Genomic DNA, 13,812 nt, shown 5'->3' on the forward strand with positions numbered 1-13,812 from the left:
TGTGTGCAATGGGGTTCAATTGGAGACTTGAAGAACGTTTCTCTTGTTAGCAACCTAAATTAAATGTTTAATGATGTAACTATCTAATTGTAATGGCTAGTATATATATCGTCATAGAATAACAACTTGACAGATGTCTGTACAGTAGCTGGCATACCAAAGATTGGATATCCCCAGGAAAGAGGAACAACGTAATTGAAACAGAGGCTACTGAACCCATACCTGAATTCCATCGCTCTGGCTGAGGTACAGCTGGATATTTAAGTAGTCAGGTCGATTTTCCTGCCAAAGCTTTGTAAAAGTTAAAGAAACATAATAAGCAAATTATCATTTAATTTCTAGGTTCTCATATTTCTAAGAGCTTCGACACAATATAAATTAATTTCTAATTTAAAGGCCTTAAGTAAGCAGTAAAAAAATCTAATTTGCCCAATTACATGCAAATGGCATACTATTATTTTAAGCAATGATAAAGCTGAGCAAACATGCTGGCTTCTACTCCCCATAATTTCTGTGTCTGGATTTAAAGGGCACCTATCACACCCAAAATCAAACACATATTAACAATGTGACCAGTACAACATAAACACGTTTAATAAAACAACAAATATAGTTTTTTGAAAAAAACTGCAGGTTTTAAAAAATCCCTTGCTTTGTCACATGGGTTCTTTCATTGAGGGAGGCAATACTGAGACTATAATAGAGACTATAATATGCAAATTTCAGGAGCATGCTCAGATTGTAGCACTGCTTTGAGTATTCTACCCAGAATGCCTTGTTTTAGTAAACTCCTCCACTAGAAGTATCAGGAGATTTCCCTATCTTGTCCCCTGCTGGTGATGTTATTATGCAAATGAAGGACACACACTAACTTCCAGCAGGTGGCAGCACTACTGAACAGCAGCTAACACACAGGTTTGGCTGATTTGAAAATAGCTTAGAAGGGTTGATAAGCAACAAGGAATTTCAACTGAGCATGTGCGAGATTTCAGAGCTACAGTTGGCTGGGAAGATATAGGTAGGAGGAGCCAGTGAAATCCAAGATGGCTGCCTCAGCTAGAACTGCAGGGGAGATAGGGGAGATCTTGCAGAAGGAATAGTGAGCTGATCATTTACATTATACAAACAATTCTAACTGTTTTAAAAATCAGATTTCTTGAACTTTCACAGTGTATTTGCTTAGGAAATGATTTAGTTATGATTGGTGCCCTTTAAGGTCTCTGAAAGCATTTAAATACACGGTTGCAAAATCCATTCTGCTATTAATTTGAGATTAGGTTGGTGCAACCAAAAACTGCTTCCCGCAATGACATCATGGCAACATAACGGTTATTAAAGTCAGTGGGGGGACTGTAATTAAAGTCGCAAAGAGAAAAACAATTCGCACCAAGAAGAATAAAAATCCACATCTCACAATGTAATATTATTCCTTAAACTGTTATTGCACTGCGAATTTTAATTGCGCACTCTTAAGAAGTGCTTGAAGGTGTCGTAATCTTTTGGAGCAAAGATAATGACTTTTTTAGTAAGAAGTTTTATCACATTTACTGCACATTAATGCCTCCGAGGAAGCCCATTGGTAGGCAAAACGCATCAGGCAGGAAGTGACATCACACCCGATCGCAGGGGAAGCCATGAGGGGAATACACACGCCGGCAGGGTACATATGTGTGATTGATTTCAAACAACCAAATGTGAGTGTAAAATTTTTTTAAAGTATTTTATATCTAAATAAATGGTATTCGGATTTATATTTCTCTGCATGGGAGTAAAAGAAGTGGAGCTAGAGGAACAGTTGGATCTGCTATAAATTACGTGCATTATACAAGTGGTTGTCTAGTAAGTAGGAATTATGGTCATATAGTGGTGGAAACTCATTGGATGTAAAGAACTGACTCCATATATCACTACTATTAACGGAGAATATAAAGGGGAAGTACACTTTGGTGAACATTTTCAACACCGGGTGCCTTTGCAATATTTAAACTTGCTGCGTAATTTTGGGTTTCTGCTTTCTTTGTTGCCACAGGCGCTGATCTACATACAGACTGTGGAAAGATCGTCAGGAGAGAGTAAACGTAAATGACTGACTGTTTTCCTTAAAAATTATTTTCTCAAATTCACTGCGCATTGGCGCAAACTATAAAATTGCAAATGGTCTTCCACTTTCGGAAGTGGTCGCTAAATAGTTTCCGGGATCACAAAAGCTACATTAAATTCATGCAAAGCAAAATATGTTTGGGCAAAGGCATAACCATTTGCATTGCAATAGTTTTTCCGTTACCGACTTTTATTACATTCCCCTGAGTGAGTGTATCTTCTAGGATACAGTGCTTTTAGCATAAAAACATAATATCAATCATAATTAAAGAGCAATTGCACATGGTGGTATTCCCAACATTTTTCTGTTTGACAGCGGGCAGCAAAAAATTGCAGCCCCGTTGAGTTTAATGGTCATCACATGGAAGACAACCAGGAGATTATCACTCAAACACTTTCCAAGTGATAATCTCTTTATCTTTACCATTAACGTCAAAGCAGTGGCAATCCCTAGTATTTTGCTGCCCGACAAACTGGAAATCACATGGACGACAAAGTGCCATTGCTCTAAAAAAAAAAAAGACAGGAGTGTAGAAAATAAATTTGTCTTCATTGCCAGGTACCGCTGGAAGGAGTTCAACATATTTATCAGAGAAGCAACTGTAAACAGCATCCTTTTTGCAAGATGCCGCATGCATGAGAAGGTAACAGCTGAAACAGAAAGCAAACTAAGCTAATAATGCATATACATGAAAATACCTTGAGTACTATATATGTTTTATAAATATTCTCAGCCTTTCTGTCCCCTTTAAGATAGAAATTTAAAGGGATACTGTCATGGGGAAAAAAAATTTTACAAAATGAATCAGTTAATAGTGCTGCTCCAGCAGAATTCTGCACTGAAATCCATTTCTCAAAAGATCAAACAGATTTTTTTATATTCAATTTTGAAATCTGACATGGGGCTAGACATTTTGTCAATTTCCCAGCTGCCCCTGGTCATGTGACTTGTGCCTGCACTTTAGGAGAGAAATGCTTTCTGGCAGGCTGCTGTTTTTCCTTCTCAATGTAACTGAATGTGTCTCAGTGGGACATGGGTTTTTACTATTGAGTGTTGTTCTTAGATCTACCAGGCAGCTGTTATCTTGTGTTAGGGAGCTGTTATCTGGTTACCTTCCCATTGTTCTTTTGTTTGGCTGCTGGGGGGGGGAAAAGGGAGGGGGACGATATCACTCCAACTTGCAGTACAGCAGTAAAGAGTGATTGAAGTTTATCAGAGCACAAGTCACATGACTTGGGGCAGCTGGGAAATTGACAAAATGTCTAGCCCCATGTCAGATTTCAAAATTGTATATAAAAAAATCTGTTTGCTCTTTTGAGAAATGGATTTCAGTGCAGAATTCTGCTGGAGCAGCACTATTAACTGATTCATTTTGAAAAAAATGTTTTTTCCCATGACAGTATCCCTTTAATGTATTTGATTTACCAAACATGTAAAATACCCTCCGTTACCTTTCTGTGCAGTAAGCACAAGAGATCTGCGAACCAGAGAAAAGAGTTGATGTCTCTGCAAACCCACACAAAGTACAGTCTCTGCAGTTTATAGCGCTCCCAGGAATCTCTGTTGAAATATTAAATTGCCATTAGCCGGAGCTCTTTCTCGTTAGAGCAGGGCATTAACGCCACGATACCATCAATCCATTTGCAAATAATAAAATACTTCATTACCAGAATCAATTTGAGGTGATCTACTTAATGACTAAACAGGATTATTTTAAACCAGTTACTGTCTAATCCATGGAAGGCTGGGAGGGTGGAATAGTAGAGCATTGTTTTTATTGCTGTCCATCATTAATTGCGTGCTAATTAAGCAGTTTGCCAGAAGGTAATTACACATCTCACATTCAATTATCTCACAACTAATAGATCAGGCTGCAACAGAAATAAATATAAGTGCCAAATGCTATTAATGTGATGGGTCAGCAATATATATACATATTACTACAGGTATAGGATCCTTTATCCGGAAACCCGATATCCAGAAAGCTCCGAATTACGGAATGGCTGTCTCCCATAGACTCCATTTTATCCAAATAATCCAAATTTTTAAAAATGATTTCCTTTTTTTCTGTAATAATAAAACAGTAACTTGTACTTGATCCCAACTACGATATAATTAATCCTTATTGGATGCAAAACCAGTCTATTGGGTTTATTTAATGTTTACATGATTTTCTAGTAGACTTAAGGCATGAAGACCCAAATTACGGAAAGATCCATTATCCGGAAAACTCCAGGTCCCGAGCATTCTGGATAACAGGTCCCATACCTGTATAAGGTTCCAGGTGGGGATGTTCTTAGTTACTCCAGAGAATATATATATATATATATATATATATATATATATATATATATATATATATATATATATATATGTATTTTTCTACCTTGTCTGACATTTACCTCAACCCCTGCATAAGGCATTGTGCGTCTGCCCACTAAATTGTAGGGTGTTTTTCTTTAACATAATAGATCAGTTTGTCTCTGTCATTGGGCCCCCATGTAGCTATAACCCCAGTATGCTTGAGAAGTTAGGAAAACACATGGGAAGGTCTTAGGTCTGATAGAGTCTTATAACGGCTGGTCTAGATTCTGGAACTCTAGGATAATACTGTACGTACAGCAGCTGGTTGAAAATAGATGCGAATGGAGTTACTCCAATACCCCCAGCAATGCACAGGCTGATTTCATAATTAAAAGCTTCTTCTGAGGGGCTTCCAAATGGTCCATCAACATATATCCTGCAAATAAAAGGAAAAGAAGGTGCCCTGGTCAGTAACATGGACAAGTATTAAAGGAAATGTAAACATAAAACTTGAAAGAGAGAAGGAACTAGGACCCTTGCCTAATTCTAAGAAGACTCACCACTACACATGGTAGTTTCAGGTGCCCATGCCCCAGACCTTCAGCTCACGTAGGATCAATTTATCAAGACTTGCAGAATCAGGCAGGCACAAACTGAACCACAATCAATAATTAGTGTCAACATTAGTGCCAACAAGGGATCCAACATCCTTTAACACAGTGCAAAAATGCCTTATGCGTTTCATGAGTCATTCATGTGCCCATGTAGGCACGAAATGCATAAGGCTTTTTTGTTAAGGGCTGTTTTGACTGTTTTTAATAAATATTAAGCAGCAATTATTGACTGTGGGCCAGTTTGTGCTGACCTGTTTCTGTAAGTCTTGAAAAGAAATGTAAACCCTTAAAAATAAATGAATGTAAAATTGCTCAGGACATTCTTCTTACCACTTTTTTCCAGTTTTAGAGATATTTTCTAGTTTCTATGATCAATTCTCAGTAAAGCAACATTGTATGACTTTTCTTTTCTCTGGAAATATATTTCAAGGCGGCCAAATGGGGTACTTTTGACTTTTTACATGTGCAATAAACGTATACTTTTTATCTTTAAGCACGGTTCTGGGATTATTTTTCAAAGGCGGCCAAAATGGCTAGCAGGTATTGCTGGTCAGATTCTTTATTTAAAATCTGCTAAGATATTGAAAACTAGAAAGAAACAACTGTAAATTGCAAAAGCACCACCACTTGTCATTTTGGCTAACTCAATACAGTCACCTGAAAATGAATTTCCTGAGAATAGGAATGGCTTGTGATATTGCTCTGCTTAGAAAATGAAGTTCATGAGCAGAGACGAGTCATCTGATGTCTCCGTGGCCAGTTCTAAGTAAAGTAACATCATACGTCTTTCATTTTTTCTGGAAATACATTTCAAGTTGGCCAGAATCACCAGCAGTTAGCCCTGCTCTTTCAGATTTGTTATTCAAAAACTGCTATGATCTTGAAAACTAGAAAAGTGTAAATTACACAATGTTTAGAGGAGCGTTGCAATTTTACATTAAATTTCCCTTAAAGGGATGATTACCTTGAAACTAACTTTTAGTGTAAGATATGCAATGGTCCATTTACAGTTGGTATTTATATTTTATACTTTGTGTAGCTGTTGAGTCTGGAGTTTGATAGCAACCAGGCAGTGGCTTAAATAATAGTTTCTGTTGAACAGGAAAGGCCTTATTACACTGACAATAATGTAAATTCCAACAAAATCAAAAAATCAATAAAAATATCTATCCCCTGAGAGCTTTTTGGCTATTCCTGGAAAACATATTGCATTTTCAGTTTTAGGGTAGAAAGGAAAATGTTGCAGAAAACCACAAATGACCATTTGGCCATTTGTAAAGTCTACACCAAGTCCAGGGTGATCATTGCCTTTAGCCAGATTGTGTTATGAAATTACTGAATCATATGCCAAATGATGATGCTGGTTTTGCTCGGGAAGGGAACATGGGTTACATCCCTAGCTCTATATACACACTCTATATAATATCATGTACACTGGGAAAAGTTCAAGTCTTCTACCAGTATAATGATGCTTATTGCTACTATATTATAGTTCACTGAATTTTAGTTGCTAAAATAGAATAACTAGATCGAACTGCTGCATTAAATTTCAGTATGATCATCACATTTTTCCAACAGAACCTCTTTTTCTCTGAGACTAGTATACTACAGAGGTACTCCAGCTAAACTGGAGACTCTAGGTATCCATACTTTTAACCATCCTCCAAGTATCTTCAGAGGGATTTGCATTTTTCTCCTTCGACCACTTCTTGGAGCCAAAACTATTTATAGGACTTTGCCCTTAAATTAGCTCACACTCACTCACTGAAACCCCCTAACACAATTCAGTTTTTGTTTTAATTCCGGAAGTGCCCATAAGGATTAAGATGGAGCTGTTCCTATTTTATAGTTGGGTGGTGGAGCTGCCTCCCATTCCAGGTCATGATATTTCTCTGGCAGTTAGGGGTTGTCACGGTTAACCAGTATATAAAAGGTGAAGTCACCAAGTGCCTAGACTTTTTTCTGTGGAGCCCTCTTTGCTGGAAGGGGCAGTTGGTGCCACAAGAACCTGAGGTGATGGTAGGCCTCAGTAGGAAAAGTCAGGGTCAGGAAAGATTTGTAATAATTTGCTCTAGGAGTGAAATGCAACAATAGGGAGCTTGCTGAGCAGCCTAAAGCTCCAACATGGAGACCAAAAGGATTAGTACCCTGTGTGAGAGTCACCCACCAATATAGGTACTCAGGAATAGGAGATTTTCTGAAGGCATCTGCTAGCACTGGGGACTAGTTCAACTATAAGTGAGTACTACCTCTAGGCATCTTTAACTGCTATTCCTGTATAACATAATTAAGTGAATGACTTTGTATCTGTGAAGTGATTGATGCCTGTACTATCTGCACAGTACCACCAACGTGATTGCTCCAAGAACCACTGATAACCAATTTATTGTTACCAAGCTCTGTGTGTGCGATTCAGTTTGGTTAACCCCTCCTCCAAAAGTAGAACGAGGGCCCACCTAAGAGAAAGAGTTCCATGTAATTCATGCTTTACTGGGAGTTGTGATTTGTCCAGCCAAGTCCAAGGTAATTCATCTGAGGTACTCATAGTTCTAAATACTGTTACAGTAGGTTTCATATTTCCTTTACTCACATGGGGACACTAACACAGGGGACAGTCACATCACAGGGACCCCATCTGACATAATATACAGTTACAGAATATCTCTACAATTTTTTGTTTAAGGTGCTTAATTCTATTTGGAATGTCTTAAATTGTAAAAAGGTACTTTCAACTGAAACCCCTGGTTCATGTTTGGTTAATGTGTTTGCCGTACTGATTCCTATGGATAACAGCTTAGTGCAGTGGTCATGGGTCCTGGGTCCTGGAGTCAAATGAATTTCATCCCAAAAGTGTGCCAGCCATTCAGTTTTCCTTTATGCCACTACATTAAAATTGAACTTGCTCATAATAAATAGAAATTGTGTAAAAAGTGGGCTTGAGCCAGAGAAACATACAAAGTCACGGCTTTGAAAAAGAAAATCTACATTTCAAAACATAAACAACAAAATTGTCATACAAAAAATGAAGAGAATTACAGAAGAATGGATTTTTAAATGAATCTGGGAAAAAAGGGCAGTCTCCAAGGTACTGTACATCACTTTATTTTACTAGGTCAGAATCATTAATCCCCTACAACATTGATCCAATTCTGGACGCATTCAGGCTAAGTCTGAAGCTTTTCTTAGCCGGCAAATGCTATGGGACATCAGGTGCAGCCTATGACTACTGCCGAAAGGAAAGCTTCTTGCAAATAAGGGGCAATTTAATTACTATAGACACGGTAAAACAAAAATGCAGAGTTTCCTTATTATAGGGTATGTTGTGTCCAACGCAGTGAAGTTCCTGCAAGGCAAGAAAGTAGCAGATTTATTATCATTTCAGTTCTAATGTTACAGTCAAAAAAAGAGGTCTAATGAAGCTGCACTGATTCAACTATGGCAAATGTTTTGTTGATGCACTTTGGGCCAATGAATAAAAGACAATGATAAAGAGAGCAGAATTCAAAGTCAGAATGAAACATGAGGCGTAAAAGCTGCTTCATCTAACCATGCATCATTTTATTCAGTGTTGAATGAACCAATCAACAAAGAAATGGCCAACTCCAAAATACAGAAGTCCAACAAAGATTTCCAAACAAAGTCCAACATACATTTCCATACCAAGTCCAACAACATTGCCAGACCAAGTCCAAAATTCATTCTCAGACCAAGGACAACATACATTTCCAGACCAAGTCCAAAATACATTCCCAAACCAAGTCCAAAATACATTCCCAGACAAAGTCCAAAAAATATTCTCGGGGGCGTGGCCTGAATGAGTTCCTGGTAAGCCGCACGCCGAGTAGGCTCCGTACGGGGGGCTCAATATACTGCCTTTACCCTGAGCTACCGAACCGCACAACTTGCACAGTAGCTATCCGAAGCTGCTGGAATGCCCCGCTGAAGATTTGCTTGCTGCTGGGAGCGGATGGGACGGAAATCGGCCCCAAAGAAAGTACGCACCAGGGCTGCCGCGATGTCACAAGATGGCGCTGAAACGAAGGGGCGCGCTCCTGCTTCCGCCTCACGGCGCACAGGGGACTCTGCAGCGGGCCGGCTGGAACAGTTCATGCGAACTCCCCTGCCCCAACGGTCTACTAGGAGTGGCTCTCCTGCACGCACAAATACTCCAGTGCAGCCAGACGTTGAGGGGCCTGGTGATGACTCTAATCCACCTGCGCAATCGGCTCCATCTCCTGAACCAACGCTATCAGAGGTACTCACTGCCATTACTACTAACCATGCCACACTCCTTAATAGAATTGATGGCCTCAAAACTGACTTTGGGATTCTCAAACAAGATGTCCACAACATCAGGGAACGGACCGGGGAGGCAGAAAGGAGAATAGGGGAACTGGAGGATACTGTTCACCCTTTGCCTGGGCGTTTAACCACTACTGAAAAACAACTACAGGCCCTAACGGCTAAGGCTGACGATCTTGAGAATCGCCTTAGGCGGAATAACATTCGTATTTTGGGCATTCCGGAGAGAGCGGAAGGCTCCACGCCGGAAAAGTTTATTGAGCAATGGCTTACTACTACGTTTACCCAGGCGGTCTTTTCCCAGGCCTTTATAGTGGAAAGGGCTCACCGAATTCCTGGTAGGCCACCTCCACCAGGTGCACCACCTCGGCCTCTGATTGCCCGTCTCCTTAATTACAGGGATAGGGATGTGGCCCTTGCTGAAGCCAGGAGAGCAGGAGAGATTATTTTTGAGAATCAAAGGGTGTCCATCTATCCTGATTTTTCAACGGAGGTGAGGAAGCTGAGAGCGAGATTTACAGAGGCCAAGTTGCAACTTCGACAACGGAATATTCCCTATGCCATGATGTTTCCGGCCGTCTGCAGATTACAGATAATGGGAAAGCGCTCTTCTTCACTTCACCGGAGGAGTTACATTCCTGGCTCGAGATGAGACCGCGTTGTTCGCCCGATAGGAGATGATATGGACAGAAAGGTCACGGCATCACTACCTTTGTCTTTATGGACAGGTACCAGTACTTTGCACAAACGGTAACTCACGCAGAACTGACTCAGAGTATAGCTTTATATGCCCTGTTTACGGGGCCTGGCCCCAATTCATATGTTGGGTTACCTCTATAATTCTTTGGAGTTGCTCATGTTATAATTGTCACCCCCCCCCGATAGGGGAGCTTATGCCTGGCGGCTGTGGTATGCCTAAAAAAGGGCTCTGACGGATACCAACCCCCACGTTACAGTTTAACCGTTAATTTTAGGGAAGTAAACTCACTCTGAACTGTCAGTTTTATGGAGTGGGTGGGGAGGGAATGGTTGGGTATGGTTTTTTATGATGTTTTCACTGCGGTGTTTCTTTTGATCTTATGCGGTTTTCTTTTGGATGTCAATGCTGTCCTGTACCTTGGGTGCCATATAGCTCTTCCACAAGTCGATGGCTACGGCTAAAATTATCTCTTGGAATGTGCGGGGGATGGGGGATGCTATTAAGAGACGGCTAGTTTTTGATTTTATCAGGAAGGTTAAACCACAAATTATTATGCTACAAGAAACCCATCTTGTTGGTAGAAAGGTCCTCTCCCTTAAAAAACCGTGGATCGGTTCCATGTACCACTCATTACACACTAGTTATTCTAGAGGGGTGTCGATACTGGTGTGCAAAGGGTGTCCCTTTACCGTCCATAATGTTATTACTGATGGAGAGGGGAGATTTGTCATAGTACATGGGAACCTAAATGGTAAATTGGTTACCTTGGTGAATGTCTATATCCCCCCCCCCGTTTCGGGATGGCACGCTCTACACTGTAATGGATAAAATTTTGGCTCTTCCAGCTGCACCTACTTTATTGACGGGGGATTTTAATGCCACTGTAGATGCAGTATTAGATAAGCATAAAGCGCAACAGGCCAATACCCCAGCATTTGTCAAATGGCTCTCAACCTTTGGGCTCCATGACCTGTGGAGAGAACGTAACCCTGGGTCCAAACAGTACACATGTTATACTATTGGGCATAATGCCTTGTCTTGGATTGATCTGGCTTTGGGATGTGAGGACATGACCAAAATGGTGCAGAATGTTGAGATATTGACTAGAGGCATCTCGGACCATTCCCCTATACTGACTACTATGGTAACCTCGCCTGCACCCCCTGACAGGTTATGGCGACTCAGCCCCTACTGGGCTACTCACCAAGATCTGGGGGAGCATATTCAGAATTGTATAGACACGTTCCTGGCCGTTAATTTAGGGGAGACACCTCCTGGTACCTCTTGGGATGCACTTAAAGCGTACATTAGGGGGAATTCATCAGCCACATTAAGGCGCACAATTTAACTACTGCAGCTGATATCTCTCAGAAATCAGACAGGGTGTTGGAGGCAGAGGCCAGATATGTAGCTGACCCCACAGAGGGGAAAAAAAGGGAATGGCACCAGTGCCAAGAGGCTCTGAACGTAGCACAGATTGAACTTACCAAAAAACACATCCTTATGCAAAAAGCGAATATATTTGAGCACGGCGACAAAACTGGCAGGCTTCTAGCTATTCTCTCTAGGGATGATTCCGCCATGTCCTCCATTCCGGCTATTAGGCTGTCTAGTGGGGATCTTGTTTCCTCCCCGGAGGATATTAGTCTAGCCTTTCACACTTTTTATGCTGACCTATATACGTCTAAACTCTCCGTTGCTCGGGAGGACCTGCAACGGTATATTGAGGCTATCGAACTACCCTCCCTTCCTGAGCACACCTCCCAGCAGCTAGCTCAGGATATTACCCCTTCTGAGGTTGAATTGGCCATATCATCCCTTCCGTCTGGGAAGACGCCAGGCTTGGACGGCATTCCAGCGGAATGGTACAAAAGGCATGCCAAAAAATTGGCTCCCACCCTAGCTACATTGTTTAACAACATAACTCGTGGGAATCCCCTCCCAACCTCCATGAGAGAAACATTAATAGTTCTTATACCCAAACCCGGGAAAGACCCTCTGCAGTGTGCCTCCTACAGGCCGATTTCCCTCATCAATGTTGATGCTAAAATACTGGCCAAGATCTTAGCTCTGCGGCTGTCCCAATATCTGGAGGTGCTCATCTCTCCTGATCAAACAGGTTTTATGCCTGGTAGGTCCACTGATACCAATATTCGGAGACTTTTTACTAATTTATCCATCCAACATGATAACTTTGGCAATAGAATTGTAGTCTCACTTGATAATGAAAAAGCTTTCGATTCTGTGGAATGGGAGTATCTATGGGCCACGATGCGGCGGATGGGCATTCCCCAGATATTTATCTCATGGGTCCAAGCATTGTATACCCTTCCCATAGCTAAGGTTCGCACAAACTCTAAGTTGTCGAACTTTTTCCCAATCAGTAGGGGTACCAGGCAGGGCTGCCCGTTGTCGCCCCTATTATTTGCCCTTGCCATGGAACCGTTGGCAAACCGTATTAAAGCTTCGCAGGGAGTTAGGGGACTCAAACTGGGTGACAGGATTGAACTGGTATCCTTATATGCAGGTGATACTCTTCTCTACTTGGAGGACCCAGGCCGATCACTACAACATGCCTTGGCTATTATTAATAATCACACACTTTTCTCTGGTCTTAAAATAAACTGGGCAAAATCTGTTATTTTCCCGATTGATCCCCCTCTCCCTACTCCTCCAGCACAGGGGAATGAGCTGACATGGGTGACCGCTTTTAAATACTTGGGGATCTGGTTTCACTTGGACTTATCTAAATTTGTAGAGCTTAATGTTCATCCCATTTTAGACTATCTGCACAACAGAATGGAGAACTGGAGACGTCTCCCACTCACTCTAGCGGGACGGATAAACTTGTTTAAGATGGTGATCCTCCCTAAACTAATATATGTCTTCCGCCAATCCCCCGTAGTTATACCTCAGTCTATTTTCCATAAGATTAAGGGACTTATGCTAACTTTATTTTGGAATGGTGAACAGCCCAGAATCTCATTGCAAACTTTACAACTCCCACCCCAAAAAGGGGGACTAGCAGCGCCAAATTTATATATGTACTATCTAGCGGCGCAACTGGTAGTGGCTTGGAAGTGGATGTCCCCCTTGTCTACTAATGTTGCCACTATGCTTGAAGCTAAAATTCTAGGCTCCCAGGAAGAGCTAAAGAACCTGCTGTATAGGGGCACGACTTGCGCAGCAAAGGCTACTCCACAAATGAAAGCCATCGTTAGGGCCTGGTTCGTGGCAATCAGACAGTTCCCGAAACCCCAAGTGTACTGCTCGCAATACACTCCTCTGTGGGGTAACCCGAAGCTTCCACAACTTCGGACAGTCCCGGATCCCCAACTGTGGGCAAGTCACGATGTCAAATATATCTCGGACATAATGCCGGAGGGTACTCTTCTTACTTTTCCAGAACTTAAACAGTTGTTTTCCCTTCCTTCCACCATGCTCTTTAGATATTGGCAATTACGGCATGCTGTGAGGGCTCAATTCGGGACTCAGACTGTCGATATCTCCCCGAGGATTATTGAAACTCTGGGATATATCGGGAACCTGAAGAAACCTCTATCTACATACTATGATAAATTAATGTTAGCAGGTTGCACCTCGTTACCCAAATTGTTTAGTAGATGGCAGCGAGACATCCCGCAACTCACTCTAGAATTATGGGATGATGTCCTAGCAGCTACCTTTGAGGGGATAATCTGCAGTAGGGATAAACTGACTCAGCTAAAATACCTTCACCGTACATATCTTACACCGTCTAGACTGCATACAATGCGTCCAGGAATTGGTCA

General features: G+C 41.4%; 1 protein-coding gene across 1 annotated transcript in view; it reads right to left on the bottom strand.

Moving 5' to 3' along the window:
• The window catches only part of LOC121400067 (NADPH oxidase 4-like), a 128,209-nt gene that overhangs the window by 10,176 nt on the left and 104,221 nt on the right, over nucleotides 1-13,812 (bottom strand). The window contains 3 exon segments of the mRNA XM_041582725.1: nucleotides 223-291; nucleotides 3,553-3,661; nucleotides 4,722-4,841. Coding sequence (XP_041438659.1) covers nucleotides 223-291; nucleotides 3,553-3,661; nucleotides 4,722-4,841 — 298 coding nt within the window.

Source organism: Xenopus laevis, chromosome 2L (assembly GCF_017654675.1).
Source record: "Xenopus laevis strain J_2021 chromosome 2L, Xenopus_laevis_v10.1, whole genome shotgun sequence".
Taxonomy (NCBI): domain Eukaryota; kingdom Metazoa; phylum Chordata; class Amphibia; order Anura; family Pipidae; genus Xenopus; species Xenopus laevis.